The sequence below is a fragment of the Eleutherodactylus coqui genome, chromosome 13 (genome assembly GCF_035609145.1).
Source record: "Eleutherodactylus coqui strain aEleCoq1 chromosome 13, aEleCoq1.hap1, whole genome shotgun sequence".
NCBI classification, from domain to species: Eukaryota; Metazoa; Chordata; class Amphibia; order Anura; family Eleutherodactylidae; genus Eleutherodactylus; species Eleutherodactylus coqui.
Window position 1 is genome coordinate 82,865,720 of NC_089849.1, and position 21,423 is coordinate 82,887,142.

The 21,423-nt window shown below is 45.2% G+C and overlaps 1 protein-coding gene across 4 annotated transcripts in view; it reads left to right on the forward strand.

Annotated features, from left to right (window-relative positions):
- Window position 1: 1 nt before the first annotated feature.
- Window positions 2–21,423, forward strand: part of TMC6 (transmembrane channel like 6) — a 41,096-nt gene continuing 19,674 nt past the window's right edge. For 2 of the 4 annotated variants that reach the window (XM_066587185.1, XM_066587183.1), the window contains exons 1-8: window positions 3,262–3,346; window positions 6,806–6,893; window positions 10,595–10,692; window positions 16,247–16,324; window positions 18,479–18,625; window positions 20,747–20,852; window positions 20,979–21,063; window positions 21,153–21,407. In XM_066587185.1, the coding sequence (XP_066443282.1) occupies window positions 3,277–3,346; window positions 6,806–6,893; window positions 10,595–10,692; window positions 16,247–16,324; window positions 18,479–18,625; window positions 20,747–20,852; window positions 20,979–21,063; window positions 21,153–21,407 (927 nt within the window). In that variant the 5' untranslated portion in view covers window positions 3,262–3,276. Of the gene's footprint in view, window positions 176–329; window positions 447–3,261; window positions 3,347–6,804; window positions 6,894–10,594; window positions 10,693–16,246; window positions 16,325–18,478; window positions 18,626–20,746; window positions 20,853–20,978; window positions 21,064–21,152; window positions 21,408–21,423 lie in introns of those variants that run through there. The other 2 variants (XM_066587186.1, XM_066587187.1) reach the window with 2 other exon arrangements.

Consider the following 21,423-nt stretch of genomic DNA (forward strand, 5'->3'; position numbering starts at 1 on the left):
TACAAGACGCCTTCCTTACCCTGCTCTACTTATATCGTTATCAGGGAGTGAACCCACAAGCGCCCCATATATGCTGATATTAGGAAGATGCTCACTGGCACAAATATCGGAGGTTTGAGAGCACCAAAGCCCACCGCCATGTCAGACCACCACTGCGAGAACTGATAGCACAAAGGTAAGACGGTGGACTGATTGTTGCGGTACAATGTATCTGCATTGTAGGGCTGTGCACATTGGAAGCACTGGATTCTAATACAGCAGAGATGCATGGCATTATGAGATCCATCTGCCCGGCTCTATTTCACAGATCTCTCCTGTATCTACCGTAGCACAATTCTTTGTATTGACCGACAGCAATAAGTGGTTGAAAAGTAACCCCAACTATGCGGACTCTCACGCCATCAGACTGACTGACACATCCTTCCTCCTTCTGCTCCATTTCTTCTGATAAGATCTTAATATGTTCCAAAATATGCTGTATCATCGCTGAATTGTTTTATCCATATATGAAAAGTCTACAGTTGTCTAAAAGTCCCTGACAGCTAAAGGTCAATGGAAGTATAAAAGAAAAAAGTTTGGTGCAATGCTAGCCAATAGAGCAAAATGTTCTTGCTCTCAGTAAGAGGAATAATCTTGTAAATATGATACATTTTAAAGGGGTCGTCCGACTCAAATATTATCCCATTAGGCCTCCTGTTTCCAAAAATAACAAACTAGCTTATACTCGCCTCTGCCGACTCCCTGCTGGGTCCAGCACCTCCGCTCTAAGTTTCTCCTCTGACATAATGTTTACAGGTTGCAGCAGCAGGATGTGAGAGGCTGCTGCAGCCAATGACATATGTGACTATGCTAATCGTGGAAGGCAAAATTATAGTGTAAAGCACATTCAGAAAAGGGGATTGACCCGATTCTACTTTATTGATAAAATTAATAAAGAGTCAGCACATTTAACACGTTTTGGCGATGCAGACCCTTCTTCAGAAATGGCTGGATAGAGTGCAGTAGTGTTGCCCCATGAGCTCCTTCTGTACTCCAGGAAAAGAAGTAATAGCGGGTTCCGTGTGTGATTATATCATTGTTAGCTCTGTATATCACTCTGCAATTAATACAATAAGTCAGTGTGCCTCCATGTACAGAGTACTTCAGAGCAGCACTAGGAGATCCCCCGAGGGAGTCCGGATGTAAATGCTACCCTTCAGCTGTGCCACTGTTCCCTACCGAGCATCCACACATCTAAAACACTATAAAGAGCTCCTCCTATAACTTTATGTTGTACACTAAAGACTGAACCGCAATGCTGACGAAGAATCTGCACATTATTATTCATCATCGGACGCTCTTTGGCTCAGTTATATTGTTCAGTACAACACTGCGTCTCTTCATTCAATAACGTAACAGAATAATACGGCTATTGTTGGTGCTGGAATAAAATATTAGACGTCACTTCATCTGCATGATCCCCAACAGAACACGTCAGCTCTGGAGCTGCCAGTTATTATAGGGCACAACTCAAGAGTCATAAGTGGAACATTTGGAAGATCAGCCAGCTCACAGGGTTTTCTGGGACTGCAATATTGATGGTCTTATCGTTAGGATAGGCTATCAGCTTCAGATAAGTGGAAGCCCAACTCTCAGCAGCATGGGGGGTTGGGTGTTATAGAGTCAGAAACCCCTTTAATTTGGCTAAGATGCCCAAACCACTTTCACATGACTTGCTTGTGATGTAATGGAAAACTGCAATATCTTGCATGGTCAGAAAGAAAGCTTGATTGCCTGCTTAGCAAAGCTCTGGGATCCTTACAATCAGAGGTGGAATCCAGCCGATTCCCTTTGGTTCTCCCAAACCAGTGCAACGAGCTGGAGTTGGCAGAAATAACTCGAATGCTTTTTCCTAGCTCAGGCCTAGTCATGGTGGTGGCTACTCTGCTTAAGACGATGGCCCGTGCAGCAGACGGATTACACAGGGGTGACTGATAATAACCGTGGTAACAGTTCAACGTGACGCCAGTGCCTCTGAGTATAGTGTAATTGATGAAATAAAGTGTCCAGACCAAAGGGCTTTTGTAAAATTGGAGGCACACAGTTTTTACCAACTCTTGCAACTTGACAGATTATTGGTTACTGAGTAGTGTTAGCTGACAGTAGAACACTTCAACATTTCTTCTTACAGGCATGAAACAACATTTTAGAAATCCTGAACTCTCTCTCTCTTCTTTTCTTTCTCGAGGAAGATAAGTCTACCAGGCTAAGTTATCTGGTACTGAACTGAGTGGCTGTTTGTGGAGGAATGGAGGAGCTAGCATGGGCTTGACAAAGGGCACACTGACCATTCTCCGCGCTTGGGCTGATTAAACTCATAATTGAATTGACTATTCTCCATCCTGCTTCTGCGAGGTCTGCCCAGTCTCTAGTTCCTTCTGGCAGGGTTGACTCTGCTCTCCCTTAGGGGCTGTCAGGTCCCGTTGCACCCCGACTCACCACTGTAACCCAGCATGCCTCTGTCTTGCCCAGCTCCTCGCACACCTGCACTTTCCTATCTTCCTCACTTTATTTGTCCTTTTTCTTTTTATCTTCTCCTCTCTTTCCACCCTGAGCTGTTTTTTTATATCCCCACTCCCACAACCAATCCTGGGCTAGGGAACTCTCTTTAACCAATCCCAACCCAGGTTGGAGTGATTGACAGGCAGAAGGAGAGATTCCGCAATCTAACGTGGGGACAGACAAAACAGGCACCTCTATGTTGGTGCTTACAGCCTGGTGCCAACTACATACAGAGCTGTTGTCATTCACTCTGGTCCCATTGTCTTATACATTGCCAGCCTATCAGGGAACTTTCCCACTAATTCAGCATGCTGCTGTTCCTTGGATTTCCTTACTAAAGAGCTTAACTGAAGTTGAACGTGAAGAATTCCATCTCACATATATCTCAGACATGTTTGGGCAAGAAACATAGGATGTTAGTAATTGGCGCTCAGCTGCTGATGTCAGAGCAGTTTTGGAGCTGCCCTATTTTTTTTCTACTTGCTTTTAGAAAAGGTGAAGCATTGCTCCGTATTTCAAAAAGTTAACAATTTTTTGAGTGGCTTTAATTCTTTTAGAGAGGCTGCTAGTTTTGACCTTCAGGACCGCGCCAATTTTATAACATTTTTTTAGTTTTCTGCCTGCAGGATGTATCTGAATGAAGTTTTTTTTAATGGGATTTCTCAATTGGGGGGTACAGTAAGGACTAGTACACCTATGTGGTCTTCGTACTGCTCAGATGTACTGATCCTAAATATGCCGGTGTGCATGAGGCTATATACTGGAAGCGTGGCTCTCACGAACAGCAGAACGTCTACAACATGGTGTAAGATAAACTTCTGTTTTAAGTTCTGTTTTAGTATTTTTACAGCAGATGTGCTAACAAGTGCTGTAGACTGTATTACAGGGATACGTGTACATGGTCTCCCTGAGTCTATATTTGCAGTAGCTGTGCAATCTGGGAAGTAAAGCGGTTGGGGGTTTAGTAGGGCATATAAACCATTGTTGTCCTGGTAGTCCTGTCCAAATAGAAAATGTCAGATGTGAGTATCATTTTACAGTTTACATATGGAATTATGATATATAACAAATTAAAGGGGTTGTGCCGAGATAAAAAGTTCTCCAAACTCCAGAGGATAGAGGGATATCTTTCTGATCGGTGGCTGTTTGAGCTCAGCTATCTCAAGCATGCCCACTGAAATGAATGGCGCAGCAGAGCGCATATACAACCGCCACTTTATTTAGGCAGGGACTACTTTCTCGGGATTGGTGGGAGTCCCAGTGGTTGGACCCCCAGCCATCAAAAATGTATTTCCTGTTTGTGGACAGAGAATAATAATTGTGGTTGTGTTGCCTGAGAAGGAGAACGTAATTCTATATTCTACAATGCCTCAGATTCCCTTCCTACAATTGTTTAAGTCCCTCGAGATGGTTTTGGCGTCTTTTATTTCCATTCTGATGTCGTTAACCCATTCCTGTATAATAACACATAGAAGCATAATAATGCAGATGATCAATAAATAAAGTCCATCAACCTTTTCCCAAAAGTGTAGCAATTTAAAGGGGTTTTCCAGTGAAATACTATTAATGACCTATCATCCGAATAGGTCATCAATAGTTAATTGGCTGGGGTCTGTCACTTGGGACCCCGATTGATCAGCTGAGCAGGCGCATGCTGTCAGGGACGAAATAACACAGAGGTCGGAGCGGAAGCCTCTGTGCCAACCTCCGTGTAGTGGCCGGTGCTTGTAACTGCAAGCACAGCTCCCATTGACTTCTGTAAGCTCGTGTGATACGCTGTAACTCACAGGCAATCAATTACATTGCATCACGCAGTTCCGATCACAAAAGCATGTTGGAATTGCGTAAGTCGCAAGCGTAAAACAAAACGCAGCATGCATTGCACGGCCGCGTGATACGTGGTGAGAACATGGCTGTGTGCATGAGCCCTAACTGTAACTTACAGCAGCTGACCGAAACTTTATAGAAGTCTACATAAAACTTCTTCTTACTCGTCCCCACCTTGTTGTAAGTGTAATGAAGCAAAGAGGTCAGACTCCCTGAAGGAGATCACAAGTGGTTTTTGCCACTTCTGTCTTCTCTATTTTGGCTCATTTCTGCTATTTCCACTATAAAGTATGTTTCAGAAACTTTTTTGAGCCCTCGGGGCGCACACCTAGATGATGATATTGCTTCAAAACAAGGTCACATGGCTAGTAAGGCCAGGCTGACACCAGTGTACTTGAATTGCGTATTTTCGCTGTTACACACGCAGCAACATTTTCTTTAATTGAGTATAATACATGAGTAAAAAGGAGCGCAGCGTGTTCTATTTACTGCGTATTACATGTGACAGAGCCCTATTGTTCTCTATGGGTGCGTACAAAACGCTGTACATACGTAATTACATTGTGCATATGTGGCGTTTATACGCAATGTTGCTGAGCGACTGAGCAGGAAATTAGAGAAAGAAATGAAACCCGGCAGCCAATGCATGACAGCGAGCGCGAGATATGCTGTTATGTGCAGGCGAAAATCGCTGCCATACATGGCAATATGGGGGTCCACAACTCGGTAAAATGCTGCGTTATATCTGCAGCGTCTAACCACAAGCTCATGTGCGCCCGGCCGAAGAGGAGAGTAAGAAACCTTTTAAAGGGCTTCCAAACAGGCAGAATTGAGTGGCGAAACGGGCTGCAACACCCGGTAAATTCTGCTCCGCAGGACTACCCGTGTACGGTGAGGCGGGACTGAAAATGGCCTGCAATGCTGCATCAAGATTCACAGTTAGGCCTCCTGTCCGCCTCCGGATTCCGCAGCATTAACCCTCCATCGCATGCTATGGAAAAACAACTTTTCATGTACACAAGCAGAAACTGATTGCGGTTTCCGCCCGCAGATGAAAAGTTACAGCATGCTCCATTTTACTGCGGTTCCCACGCGAAGCCGTCCGATCCGCGGCCCGTCTGTATAACACTACTCGTTTTAAAAATAAATTTGTTTAGCTTTTTACCTCTAATAAAACTAAAAAAACTGAAAAGCAAGTGAAAAAAGAACTAGTAGAATCGCCCTGTATGTCACAGGAAAAAAACGCAGCAAAAATAATTTTGGTAGCTGCAAAAAAAAAAACAAAAAAAAAAAAACAGGGCAGTAAAACCACCACACGGGTCAAATGCCTAAAAAGTGTCCGGTCCTTAAGGGGTTAAACCAAATGGCTAGTGAACGAGCCAAGGATGGTTTGTGTGCCTGCAGAAAATGAACGAAAAGCGAACCATTTATTGCGCTCTCGCATCGCAGCCCCATTGTTTTCAGTGAGAGAAATTCCGCAATCCTCTGCTGCGGCTGACGGCCGTGCCGCAGGGCCCCTGCATCCCCAAAGTGATGTGAGGCCTCGCGTCTCCGGGGATTTCACATGGTGGGGAGCGCAATACGAGGGCGGGAATCATGGCCACATATCGCATCCGCCCGTGTGAAGCTAGCCTCATTGAGAAAAGGTGAATTCCGTAACGGAAACTGCGACAAAATTGACCTGCTGCAGAGCTGAATTCCGCTCCGCCTGTCAATCTCCGCACAGGTTTTGTGCGGATTATTTTCGTAGCTTGTGGTCGAGATTTTCAAAATCTTGTCCCCTTTGCTGTTACTGTAAATGCCGCTTAATTTCCGTGCAGGGGTACGTTCCGCATGTAAAAACCGACCCGTTCGTGTACAGTTAGGCGGAGGGTTAACAAGCGGCTCTTGGGTCCCAATGCATTAGGAAGCCCCTATCTACTTTATAATAGTGGTGCCTTCCTAATGTGATAGAGGGGTCTTTCGGCCCCCTGCGGTTCGAGGGCTCGGTAGTGGCGGTCACCTCGCACCCCCTATAGCTACGCCCCAGATAAATCAAGTAAAAAGTGCTAAACTGTCTCCACATGAAGGTTGTGTGTCCCCAGCTACACGCCTGACATTCCCTCACAGCCATGTGACCTCCCATTCACTGCCCCATGTGCCAGTGCCACTCTGCCAGCACCAGCTGCACTACCAGCCAGTGAGTATATGTGTCCGGGCAGGTCTCAGGGTGGGACTTCTGTAGTGTAACAAAGCCCTGGGGATCCTTCCTCCCCCCTCCTACATGGGATGGTAGTGCTTACAATCAATGCCTGCAGGGGGAGGATCAGACCAAACAGTAGGAAGGCTGGGTGTGATCGCACTGTAATGGGGAGCTGCAGTCATCTCTGCCTCCTCTCTCCATAACTTTCGCTGAGCCCTGACTTCCTCATCCATGTTGTGTTCCTCCTCCCATTAGGTGTCTGCGGCTCCACACCTGGACTGGGGAGGCGTCTCGCCATGTCTGTCACCCTCCTGGATATTCCTGAGCGTCCGGAGGACAACAGGTGAGCGACCGCCGCATGGTGAATAATCCGTAATCTACGTGTTATCCGTGAGGACCTGTTCGATACGGACGCGTGCCGCGATGCCGCTGCTGGCGCTCCTGGGGGTTGTTGCATTCTACTGCAAAGAAAAAAAAGCAGATCTTGAACTGCATTGTACGGCGATCATCTATGCGCCGATCATTCGTATGGCGATCATCCGTACAGCAATCATCCATACGGCAATCGTCATACTGCGATCATCCATACGGCAATCGTCATACTGCGATCATCCATACGGCAATCATCATACTGCGATCATCCGTACGACAATCATCTATACGGCAATCGTCATACTGCGATCATCCGTACGGCAATCGTCATACTGCGATCATCCGTACGGCAATCGTCATACTGCGATCATCCGTACGGCAATCGTCATACTGCGATCATCCGTACGGCAATCGTCATACTGCGATCATCCGTACGGCAATCGTCATACTGCGATCATCCGTACGGCAATCGTCATACGGCGATCATCCGTACGGCAATCGTCATACTGCGATCATCCGTACGGCAATCGTCATACTGCGATCATCCGTACGGCAATCGTCATACGGCGATCATCCGTAAGGCAATCGTCATACTGCGATCATCCGTAAGGCAATCGTCATACTGCGATCATCCGTACGGCAATCGTCATACTGCGATCATCCGTACGGCAATCGTCATACTGCGATCATCCGTAAGGCAATCGTCATACTGCGATCATCCGTACGGCAATCATCTATATGGTGATCATCGTACTACGATCATCTATACAGCGATCATCTGTATGCCAATCATCTATGCGCCAATCATCTGTACTGCGATCATCCGTACGGCAATCATCTATACGACGATCGTCATACTGCGATCTTCCGTACGGTAATCATCTATACGGCGATCGTCATACTGCGATCATCTATACGGCGATTGTCATACTGCGATCATCTATACGGCGATCGTCATACTGCGATCATCTATGCGGCGATCGTCATACTGCGATCATCTATGCACCGATCATCGTACTGCGATCATCTTTACGGCGATCTTCGTACTGCGATTATCTGTATGCCAATCATCGCTTCCTGTAGAGAGCGTTCGCAGAAAACCACCTGACTTTAAGAAGGTTGTGGGCGTTTACCTTCAGGTTTTGCTGCGTTACTTCTCTTCATGTCGCAGCATTTCCATATACGCAGACCGCTGTCACACGGGCGTAGGCGTATTTATGCTGCATATATGCACAATGACGTTGTGTATTTGCCTTCGCATGTGCGTGTTTTACTGTACTCTTTAAGCGCAAAAATTGTGCACGCGCAAAAAAAAATCCTGCAACCGCGCTCGCGTTCATTGTAAGGGGCAATTGGTATAACTTCTTCAATACGTGCTTTTTTTCGTGCACAAATGTGTAGGAAAATAGAGCAAGTTCCGTATTTTTTTGCGTGACTGAAATTCACTCACAAAATACGCTTATGTGAACAAACCCGCTGAAACCAATGGGTTCTGTTCAATGTGTATTGTGCGCGTACAATACGCTGTGCAGATACGTACGTGTGAATCCGCCGAAGGCCTGTGTCTTTGATTTTAATGGGTTCGACCACATAAGCGTATTTAGCACGTGCATTTCGCAGCACGCTCTATTTACCTGTGCGTTTGCGCAGGGAAAGAGCACATATAGAACTAATTACACAAGTTGCCCAGTTTAATGAATGGGAGCGGGGTCACGTGTTAGCTTGCACGCGTGATTTGCGTGCGCAAAAAATATAGTAAAACACGTGCGCGCAGATACGCAACGACCATTGTGCAAATACGTGGCTCATTGAAACGATTATTAATGGGACAACCTGTTGAGCAACTGCGCCCAACAGGTCGACTCAGGAAAAATCGTGCTGAGGCTACGTACACACGGACGAGCGCGATATTGGGCTGAGAAACTCTGCCAACGTGCGATTTACCTGCGGTTGCGAGGTGTTTTTCACAAATACGTGCAAGCTGTCTCTGAGTGACCGCTCGCTGCCGTGAGAGGCTGCAACACTGAGGGCGCCTTCACACTGGCAATCGCGATATCGCCGCCGCCCGCAATTTTCTCACTGGGAGTTCCTTATGTTAAAATCGCGCTGCTTGAACATCGCAAGTTTGTGCGTTGCCATGCAATAAAACAAAAGGCTCCATAGGGAGATATGGGCGATTTGTAAATAGTATTAAAAAACCGCGAAACGCAGAGAGAGCAGACAGCGATTTCTAAACCTCGCAATGTCGCATGAGAGAAACCATCCCAAATGTAAAGGAAACCATTGGAAATAATGGGTTTCATAATTCTGCGTTTGCACACCTTCGCGCGTCGCTAAAATATCATGTGATTTTCTTGCAAGTGTGAAGGCAGCCTCAGTGTTCCATCGCAGGCGAACCAGCGAGATTCCGCAGCGGTCAGTGTTCTTTCGCAGAGTAGCAAGGACTGTTCAGTTAAGGATCACTGTGTTTTGGGGAGCCAGTGAGCGGTTAGTGGGAGGACGAAATGTTCCAAAAAGAGTGGAAGCTAATTCACGTTTGGTAAAGGCCCACGCCGTACAAGCGCGCACCTCTCTGTAAGGCCTTATTCACGCAAGCGTTTTCATGGGGATAATTTAGCCGCGATAAAAAATTGCGACCATCTGAAGCCTCGGTGTCCAATGTATTTGTTCAGATGGCCGATTTTTAGTCATGCCGGGAAAGATAGGTGAGGAAATCGCGCGTTTTTTGTGCGACGCGAGAGTGAGTGAAAACACATGATTATGAAACCAATGAATTTTAATGATTTTACTGTTATTTGTGATGTTTTCATTCCTGCGATGCTGCATGGAAAAAAAAAATTGCAGCATGCCTATTTTTTTTTAGAGTATTTCCCATTGCTTTCAATGGGGCCCGCGGCAGCAGCGCCGGCTTTATTGAAAGCAATAGGAGAGGATCGCAATCCCCTGCTGTGCCTGTGACAACTGCAGCAGGGGATTCCTTGGATGTGAAACCCCTGGATGTTGTCACAGGGAGTCCCCTCATCCCTCAACACTGTAACAGCAGCGGCAGGAGATTCCTTCATCCCCGTGGGAAGTCCCCTCATCACTGAACACTGTGACAGCAGCGGCAGGGAATTCCTTCATCCATGCAGGGAGTCCCCTCATCGCTAAACACTGTGACAGCAGTGGCAGTGTGTTCAATGATGAGGGGACTCCCTGTGGGGATGAAGGAATTCCCTGTCACACCAGCTCCCATTGCTTTCAATAGGGCTTGCGCTGCTGCTACCCCATTGAAAGCAATGGGCTGAAGGGATTCCCCGCAGTGATGTGAGGCTGTTTTCATATGAAACTGCCTCACATCCAGCTCACATCCAGGGGTTTCCCATGGATTGTGACCATGATGTCAGGCCGTGAATCACGGCTTAATATCGCTCTCGCCAGTGTGCAGGAGGCCTCATCTAGCTGTGTAAAAAAATGTCAGATAATGCTTACCTGCTTGTGACAGATCTCCACTCTCATAAGGACCGTGTGTGTGAAGCACAAGGACGCGTTCCACTGATTTCCGGATATCTACTAATGATCAAGCCTTTTTCTCTTTTTACTGTTAGAACAGGATATGTTTAGTGTCCTGTAATGGGACGTATTCACCATAAGCCAGTGTGTCACCTCTCACCACTTTGTGTCCCCCGGTAGTCCTGATGAGCGGGAAGTACACAACTCCTTCTGCAACGTCATCGAGGATGCGGAGCACGGAGCCTTACTGGAGCTTCAGGAGCGTGGCCACAATACAGGTACAATGTCATTCTTTAGAAATATCCCAGCACTTGTCTTACAAATTAACTTTTATTCACTATATCATAGAAATGATCCAGGTAGTGCGATCATAACAGTCCTGCGTGTTCCCAGCGTTACCGCGCCTAATCACCGAGTACAAGTAAATGAGAACTGTCCAACAATGCAGGTCACATGATCTGTAAATGTCCAACAATGCAGGTCACATGATCTGTAACTGTCCAACAATGCAGATCACATGATCTGTAAATGTCCAACAATGCAGATCACATGATCTGTAAATGTCCAACAATACAAGTCACATGATCTGTAAATGTCCAACAATGCAGGTCACATGATCTGTAAATGTCCAACAATGCAGGTCACATGATCTGTAAATGTCCAACAATACAAGTCACATGATCTGTAAATGTCCAACAATACAAGTCACATGATCTGTAAATGTCCAACAATGCAGGTCACATGATCTGTAAATGTCCAACAATACAGGTCACATGATCTGTAAATGTCCAACAATACAGGTCACATGATCTGTAAATGTCCAACAATACAAGTCACATGATCTGTAACTGTCCAACAATGCAGGTCACATGATCTGTAAATGTCCAACAATGCAGGTCACATGATCTGTAACTGTCCAACAATACAGGTCACATGATCTGTAACTGTCCAACAATACAGGTCACATGATCTGTAACTGTCCAACAATACAGGTCACATGATCTGTAACTGTCCAACAATACAGGTCACATGATCTGTAACTGTCCAACAATACAGGTCACATGATCTGTAACTGTCCAACAATACAGGTCACATGATCTGTAACTGTCCAACAATACAAGTCACATGATCTGTAACTGTCCAACAATGCAGGTCACATGATCTGTAAATGTCCAACAATGCAGGTCACATGATCTGTAAATGTCCAACAATGCAGGTCACATGATCTGTAACTGTCCAACAATGCAGGTCACATGATGTGTAACTGTCCAACAATGCAGGTCACATGATGTGTAACTGTCCAACAATGCAGGTCACATGATGTGTAACTGTCCAACAATGCAGGTCACATGATGTGTAACTGTCCAACAATGCAGGTCACATGATGTGTAACTGTCCAACAATGCAGGTCACATGATGTGTAACTGTCCAACAATGCAGGTCACATGATCTGTAACTGTCCAACAATGCAGGTCACATGATCTGTAACTGTCCAACAATGCAGGTCACATGATCTGTAAACGTCCAACAATGCAGGTCACATGATCTGTAAACGTCCAACAATGCAGGTCACATGATCTGTAACTGTCCAACAATGCAGGTCACATGATCTGTAACTGTCCAACAATGCAGGTCACATGATCTGTAACTGTCCAACAATGCAGGTCACATGATCTGTAACTGTCCAACAATGCAGGTCACATGATCTGTAACTGTCCAACAATGCAGGTCACATGATCTGTAACTGTCCAACAATACAAGTCACATGATCTGTAACTGTCCAACAATGCAGGTCACATGATCTGTAAATGTCCAACAATGCAGGTCACATGATCTGTAAATGTCCAACAATGCAGGTCACATGATCTGTAAATGTCCAACAATGCAGGTCACATGATCTGTAACTGTCCAACAATGCAGGTCACATGATCTGTAAATGTCCAACAATGCAGGTCACATGATCTGTAACTGTCCAACAATGCAGGTCACATGATCTGTAACTGTCCAACAATGCAGGTCACATGATCTGAAAATGTGTCATTAAAGGAGATGTCCCGAGGCAGCAAGTGGGTCTATACACTTCTGCATGGCCATAATAATGCACTTTGTAATGTACATTGTGCATTAATTATGAGCCATACAGAAGTTATAAAAAGTTTTATACTTACCTGCTCCGTTGCTAGCGTCCTCGTCTCCATGGAGCCGACTAATTTTTGGCCTCCGATGGCCAAATTAGCCGCGCTTGCGCAGTCCGGGTCTTCAGCAGTCTTCTATGGAGCCGCTCGTGCCAGAGAGCGGCTCCGTGTAGCTCCGCCCCGTCACGTGCCGATTCCAGCCAATCAGGAGGCTGGAATCGGCAGTGGACCGCACAGAAGAGCTGCGGTCCACGAAGGTAGAAGATCCCGGCGGCCATCTTCAGCAGGTGAGTATGAAGACGCCGGACCGCCGGGATTCAGGTAAGCGCTGTGCGGGTGGTTTTTTTAACCCCTGCATCGGGGTTGTCTCGCGCCGAACGGGGGGGGGGGGGTTAAAAAAAAAAAAAACCCGTTTCGGCGCGGGACATCTCCTTTAACACAGTCAGTGTCAGAAGAAATAGGAGGAGAGGAAAGGAGAAAAAAATGACTTGTCATTGCTAAAATGTAATGTTTTTAATGTAGAAGAGACGCGGTGTGAAACTGCACTTATATGGTCATTAATCTCAAACACTGGGATTGGACATGGAGAGGGTCGGCACTAATCCAGAACACTTATCATTAGAGTTGAGCGAACATGCTCGTCCAAACTTGATGCTCGTTCGAGTATTAGCATACGCGATGGTGCTGGTTACTCGAGCGAGTACCACGCCGAGTCTGACCCCTCCCCGCATTACCACTTCCTGCTGTGACATAGAGAGAGAGATAAAAAAAAAAAATATATATATATATATATATATATATAAAAGCTCGGCACCGGGCGGGTCAAATACAAAAATGCTCGGGTCTCCCATTGACTTCAATGGGGTTCGTTACTTGAATAGAGCTCTCGAATATTACTAAAAGCTCAACTCGAATAACGAGGACCCCAGCATTTTGGTACTCGCTCATCTTTACTTATCAATCAGCTTCAGAATGTTGTAAATCTTAATGCGAGCGTCCGGACCTGGACAAACAAAGATGGCCGCACCAGCTTCTCTAATTGCTGGATGCAATTCTACATAGTATGCATAATCTAAGACACTACAAGCTGCTCTGACGGGCCAGCATCGCTCATGTGGGCAGCGCTGGTTAATCCAAGCAAGCGGAGTGATTTAGACTAATGATGCATACTAATATACCGTGTGCATCAGGTAGTCAGAGAAGCTGGTGCGGCCATCCTTGTTTGTCCAGGCCCGGAGGGTCGCATAAGAAAAAGACAATTCCACTCTCCTGACATGTCTGTTTTAGTAAATACTTCCCCATGAAATTACAATTCTGGAAGATCTATTTCTAGAACTTGGTGTGGTGTCGTTCCTCTGTTATTCCTCCTTGAAATGTGTGATAAATTGACAAATGGGTGTTACCATTCCCTTTCTCAGTAGGGGATGTCCATACTCATTCTGGCAGTGTTTGGATGGATAGTATCAGACTTTATAAGGACACCCGAACTGGTAACTTGTAGTTGTCAATTTATTCATAAATTTCCAGGAGGAATAACAGAGGGTGCACAATGCAGAGTCTGAAGAAAAGAGGTTTCAGAATTGGTATATTAAATTCGAATAGTGTCTCATTAAAACCATGTCAGAAGTGACAACCATAATGGCTGCACTTCCTGTTCTCTCTCTTGGAAAAAATAGTTACCGCAAAATTACAGAAAAATGGCAACATCTGTAAATAAAAGCCACATATAGTGAGTCCATAACAAGCGATACTGCTCTAAATTCTAATTCCGGGCGAAGAGGTTCTTTAAATGTGAAGTTGGGGGAGAGTTTGGCGCACATTGAAGAGTAGTTGTCAGCTCCTCTGGGGCATCTTATCTTACAGCTCAGCAATGTTCCTCTGTTATTCCTCCTGTAAATGTCTGAATACATTGACAACTAGTTGCTACCATCCCCTTTGTCAGTGGCGTGTTTCCCTGCACTCTCTGGCACAGTCCTATCCGTACCAGACTGTATAGGGACGCACCCCGCTGGCTATAGATGCTCCAGTGGAATAAATCTGGAAGTCTTTGAAAGGATGACTCTGACAACCGGAGACATTAAGAGATCGCTGCCGCCAGGGAGAGCTAAGAGTACAGATTGTATTTCCGTAAACATGAATTATGTATCCCTTTATGGATCACCGTTTGCTATACGGAGTCTTAGATGCCTATCCCCCATGGTTTCCAGAGCTGCTCCGCCTCCTGCTATGCTTTACAGTAGTTAGCAGTCTGTCAGTAATTTTGTTGTTGGACTCCTTTACCTGCAGGTACATTTAACCCTTTTTACTACTGCAAAAATGTTCCCACTAATGACATACAAAAAACATGCACTATAGAATTACAAAATAAAATATAATGATTGTAACCTCGTATATTTTCTGAACATGGGCGCCTGCCACATTGTCAGAATGACACCCAGCGCTTACATTCACGGGCGCCTTCTTGCAGAAGTGGTGTAAAAATGCAGAAAAATGTATTTTTATGTCCAAAAACAGCCCAAGCAGAGACTAAGGGTGGCTTCACACCAGCGTGTTTTTGTGTGTGCGTATGTGCACACAAAAACACGCTTCAGTTTAAACCATTGCCTTCCCTATGGCATGTTCACATGTCCGTGTTTTACAGGTACGTGCCTGTAAAGATAGGACATGCGGGCACCATAGGGAATGCACAAATTGTTTTTAATGGAGCTGCGGCTGCTGCCGGCGGCTCCATTGAAGACAATGGTCTGCCGGCACCCCTGAATTGTTTTTCAGGGAAGGGCTTTACATTTAAGCCCTTCCCTGAAAAAGAAAAATTTTAGTATTAAAAAAAACAACTTACCTGTCCGCCGCTGCCATGTCCCCGCGGGGATGAAGAACACATCTTCTGCATGCGGCACATGTTTCCTTCATCCCTGCGAGGAAAAAGAATTCCCTGCTGCACCTGCCACATCTGTGACAGATGCAGCAAAGGAATTCTTCATCCCTGCAGGAATACAGAATTCCCTACCACAGCTGTCACAGATGACAGCTGTGGTAGCTGATCCAGCTGCCGGCATCCTGTAATTGTTTTTCAGGGAAGGGCTTTAAATATTCCTTAAAAAGCAAGGAAAAATGGTGAATAAAAAAAAAAAAAAAAGAATACTCACCTTTCTTCAGCTGCCAGGGCTCAGCCACATCCAGCCGGCTCTTCTCCTGCACTGCTCTGAGGAGTATTCAGCAGGCGGGGATTTAAAATCCCCACCTGCTGAATGGGCTGCCTCTGATTGACTGAGCACTGTGACCAATCAGAGGCAGCTCTCAGCTTGGAATGACAGCTGAGAGCTGCCTCTGACTGGTCCCTGCGCTCAGCCAATCAGAGGCAGCACTCACCCATGCATGAATTAATGAGGGCTTTTCCTCTTCTACTGCTTGCGTACAAACTGATTTAGTTGAGTGGCTACAGAAGTAATATCGCTGATAGGAGGAGTCAACTTTTCCTCTGCTTAGTGTTCGCCTCCTAGTGGGAGGATCTATATATCCCCAAGGTCTTAGCTGTGTCCCCCAAGGAACATCCGAGAAAAGGATTTTATGGTAAGTAACAAAAAATTCTATTTTTTTCAACTGTGTCTTCCCAGCAAATCCCTTCAAGCCTCCTTGTAAATCTGCCCTTCCTGCCCCATTGTACGGATTGTGTTTGATTTATATTTTTTTCTTCCAGGGAACAGTTCTCAGACAGCGGGTGACCACTACTCTGCCACCATGAGAATCCTTGCTGATATGCCAAGCCGCACTATAGGTAAGTTGAAGGGGAAGCCTATAAGTTTTATAAAACAACTTAAACTCTATTAACATGGAACGACTATCACCCAAATAATCATTTAAACACAAGACAATGACTGAATGACAAGCGAGAATCGTGAGCTCCTCGGTCGTTATTCAGGTTCGGCTGGCATAAAACCCAGCGCCGGCTCGGGCACTCATCGTACCATAGAAACACTGATCAGTCAAGATTTAATACATCTCACCCAGAATGTGCTCTTCTACATGCCAATTAAATTATTCTATGCCTAAAGGCGCTTTTACACGGGCCGGCATTCTGTTAAGTGACTGCACAAACGTCGACGTCACCGCTAAGGTCGTCAGGACTCGTGCAGAGCTTTCAAACTGCCGGCGGCTCGCTGGCTTTTCGTCTGTTTCTCGCTCCCCGCTTCCTATAATAATTGTTGTGTGTAAAAGGGCCTTAAGACTCCATTGCATATAGGAGATCACATCCTACATGACACCTTGTCTACATACTGATGCAGCGAGCACTATAGGACCCCTTCATACCACTACAAGAGAGAACCAATGGTAAGGAGCAGCTTTGTTCCATCAAACTCCTGCTTTATAGGTTACATTCACAATTTCACACCATGTTACAGTTTATATATAGATGTATGTACATAAAAAGTTGAGTAACTTTATAAATACATTGTATTCCACCTTGTACTGATCACATGGCAGCCTATCCTCCAGAGCTGTATTTGCAATTCTGCTGACTTCAGAGTTGATATTTCCTTCTGTTCTGGTTGACAGAATTCTAGAAAGTGTAGCAGTCTGATGTAAAGAAGTATATACCGTAGGATCTTAGCGAGTCTGTTACTGAAATGGAGGCCAACAAGCTTGCTGACTGTTTCCATTGTAAATTGTAGCCTTGATACAATAACATGTTATGATTGTTCTGCATCTGTTTTGTAAACTCTTCAAGGAAAGTGTTAGTCATGTGATGCTTCATTTCCTTATTCCTTATTCGCACATTGCATAACCTGATGTGTGTTCAGCAATATTGTACTTGGCATCAGTCCACCAGATCTCCTGGCAGATGTGCCAAGGCGAGGCTGGTGGATCAGTGGTTAGGTGCGCTCAGAGGTTCGGAGTCCCATGATCTCTCCTGCTATTGTATCTGTTTATTAGTTCTTCCACTTTCCTCCCACAGACAGTTACCAGATAAGATGGCATACATGTGCCGGAGTAGATTAGGGAGTGTACAGAGGGGGCAAGAAATATCTTCCAGCACTTTTCTAGGTTTTTTGATGGAATATTTCAAATTATAGTTTGTAATAACTCAATTTAATAGAAATAGTCTGAATAATATTTAGTGGGACCTCTGTATGTAAGTGAACGTATAACTGCTATAAAGACTGCAGTCGGTCCACAGGGTCGTGCAAGCAACCATGCTTGGAGTCAAACTGTGACGTTCTGCAGCAGCATAGGGTGTGATACCACATATATACACAGATAAGGAAGATGGAATAATACCTCTGCAGCGCCACCTATTGGATGGTAGCCTTCCTGCTAATCAAAATCAGACCCTTTAAACAAGTCTTTAAAACAATGATTGGGAATTGACAACCAAGCCAGAAAAACATACACAGACAGCTGTTCCGGGTTTTTGCCCCTCATCATTAAAAAGAATTGTACCTATCCCATAGGTGGCGCTGCAGAGGTATTGTTCCATCTCCCTTATTTGCATATTTCCCAGAGGAGCATGCATGGCCTTATAAGTCTCCTCACTCACCTTCTAGGTGCTCTCCTTAGGAGAGATGATACCCCTCCCGACCCACATATATCCACAGACACACAGAATATACGCTGTATATATTCTACAGCACGTTAGCATTGCTAGGGGACAAGGAATATGTTTAGTGAAGCATACCATACTAAGTATAGCAGTGGGAATAGACACTGACAATGAAGGTGACCTGCACGGCTCTAGAGAGCACTCGCTAGCACGGCTTACCAATGAAGGATGAAAATGTGGCCCCTTACCGGGGTAGGGAGAGGAGAGAGGGGTTTAGGTGGATCTTGTGTTCTCTTTTTATTGCCTGTAATATGCCTTTTAAACACACAACAGATTTATTCTTTATCATCAGTACATTTTTTTTTCTTTGCCCTCACCCGTATTCTATAGGGCGCTGTAGGGGGGCCATGCTGTCCGAGTATTATAACCGCACTGTGAGGAAGCGACAGTCCAAGAAGCGGCCATCTTTGTTCAGTATGGAGCGCAGTGCTAGACCCAGCATAAGGCAGAGGGACGCATCTGTGGAAGCGGAAGAAGGTAAGGATTCTGCTACAGGAAATGGGACTTTGTTAGCACAGGGTGGACGAAAGGAAGGGGACAACAGAGTATAAGATTGTAGCTAAACTACCACTTAAAGGGAACCTGTCACCGCAACTTCACCGCTAAAACGGACTTCATGAAAAATCAGTCACTTCTAATGCCCTCTCTTTTCTTAATGAAACCATGTACCTTTGTAATTGGTTTTCAGAGTTATTCTTGCTGTATGCAAATGAGCAGAGAAGCTTTCCCTGGTTGAGAAAATACACAGGGATTCATCAGCTGCCGAGCTAATCACTCCATATCTCTTGATAGACAACTCATTGCTTCCCCATCACACAGGAAATCCCGTCTATTCAAACAAAGGTGCATGGTTAGCTCATCAACTCATGAGTAAGCGTGACTCTTCTCTGCCGGATCACTCTTCTCTGCCGGATCACTCTTTTCTGCCGGATCAGTCTTCTCTGCTCCTTTTGCATATGGTTAAGTATGACTTGGGAAAATTAATTGCCAAGTACAAGTATTCTGCAATCTCCAGAGCTGTCATTGAAGGGAAGAGTAGCACCTTGCATGAGCATCTTCCATTCCATTCATACAAGACTATCCCAACCTCTATTCTTGAGATCGGTTGGGATCCCAGTGGTCAAACCCCCACTGATCATAAAGTAGTAATTTTAGATGTTGGTACAACCCCTTTAAGGGCAGATTGGCTCATGATTTACAGCTTTTTTTAAACTCCTCCAGACCAACAAAGTTTAAAAATATAACTCTCCCTGCTTCCTTCCACCACATGTTCTCCCCTCTTCTGGCTGCACTTGGACAGATGTCTATTCTGCCCACATGGCTAATTCCTCAGCCTGATTGTTAGATTGCGCAATGTGTGTCCAAATTAAGAGCGCATCTTCCATTCCATTCATGCAAGATTATCAGGACCTCCATTCTTGAGGTCGGTTGGGATCCCAGTGGTCAAACCTCCAATGATCATAAAGTGGTAATTTTAGATGTTGGTACAACCCCTTTAAGGGCAGATTGGCCCTTACAGCTTTTTTTTAACTGCTCCGGACCAACAAAGTTTAAAGATATAACTCTCCCCTCTTCTGGCTGCACTTGGACAGTCTACTCTGCCCACATGGCAAGTTCCTCAGCCTGATTGCTAGATTGCGCCATATGTGTCCAAATTAAGAGTGTGACCCACAAAATCAGCCCCATCATGGAGTCTAGCTGCTAAACGTAGAAAACAACCTGAAGAGGGAGCAATTTTCTAGGGGCAAACAGCAGAGTTGCTACATATCTAGATGATTGATTAAAAAAGTAAAATAATGGAGCAGATTGCCGAATCCTGTCTAATAGCTACAGAGTGCAAAGTTAATGTGCATTTACACAGACAGATGAGCTCTCAAAATTCGTCAGAAACTGACAGTTTTGAGCGATCATTTTGCATTCGCTACTAATGGGTTAATCAGACCATTAGCAGCTAAGTAGCTTCATTTGCATGTATTTAAAGAACAGCAGGTGGTCTGTTCTCTAAACACATCATTATTGTTCTCCAGTGGGACAGCAGCTGAAAAATGTTATCAGCGCTGCTCGCGGAGAACTCAGCATGCGGTCTGTCCTATCAGTCCTATGGATTTTATGCTGAGCTGAACTCGGTGATGGCCGAAAAGTGCAGGTAAGTACATGACGGGCACACGTTTATACGCAGCGATTATCACTCAAAAAATGTCTTTTGAGCAAATTTTGAGTGATTATTCTTGTTTGTAAATGTACCTTTAGACTATATAGCCCTAAAATGTGCCGGATTTATCACAGTGACTAACGATGGATGTCTTTAGACGGTGTAATCTAAGATTATACTACCTAGTAGTTGGCAAAACTTTTATGACAAAAGTTTGGTGCATGAGGTCGCATATAGGCTGGTCCCCCTTACCCACAAAGTCACACTCCTTTCCCATGAAGCTACTACTCATTTTTGGATGCAGCCAATCAGGTATCTAAAACAGATCCCACGTGTGGCTCAAGGCACGTACGACAGGCTTCTAGCGCAATTTTCACCAGCTAATTGTCACATTTTCAATAGTAAACCTGCCCAATGTATATTTTACTGTTTCATCTTTCTATCAGAACATCGAAGATTACTGGTGTCAGAACTGCAGAAAACCTCAGGAAACCAGCGCGTCCGACTGCTGAAGAGCTTCCCACTGAGCCTGCATGTAAAGAGAGAACTGAGGTGAGGAATCGCGTATATAGAGAGCAGCGAGGACACATCCCCAGAATATAACCTTACATTCGTAGATGTCACATGACTGCAGCGGCCTGGCACTTGTAGTCCGTCACTATTTGTTGCCTATTGCAGGTTCTTGACTTTGGATGGCGGCAGGATTTGGGAGGGGAGAAATGTTTACCCTTGCTGCAGCTTCCTATCCAATCACATCAGTCTGGTGAGACGCAATGAGGTCTTTACTTTGGTATTCAGTATTGTTATACTTTATTTTGCTTTATAGGTTTTTTTTATTTTTGCTCCCCGCAGGCAATGCATAGGAGCCGGCTCTCGTTGACTTCTGCGTTTTGTTCTCTGCGACCGTGGCACGTGGCCCTGAAGCAGATTGGAGGAAGATTTGGCTCCAGTGTTCTCTCTTATTTCCTCTTCCTGAAAACTCTTCTGGGGTTTAACATCTTCATGAGCCTTTTGTGTCTCCTGTTCATCGTCACTCCCCAGGCCGTGCATCCACATGGGTCGCCGAACCCGCGAACCTTCACGGGTCTGGAGCTTTTTACAGGAGCGGTAAGTGTGTATAGTG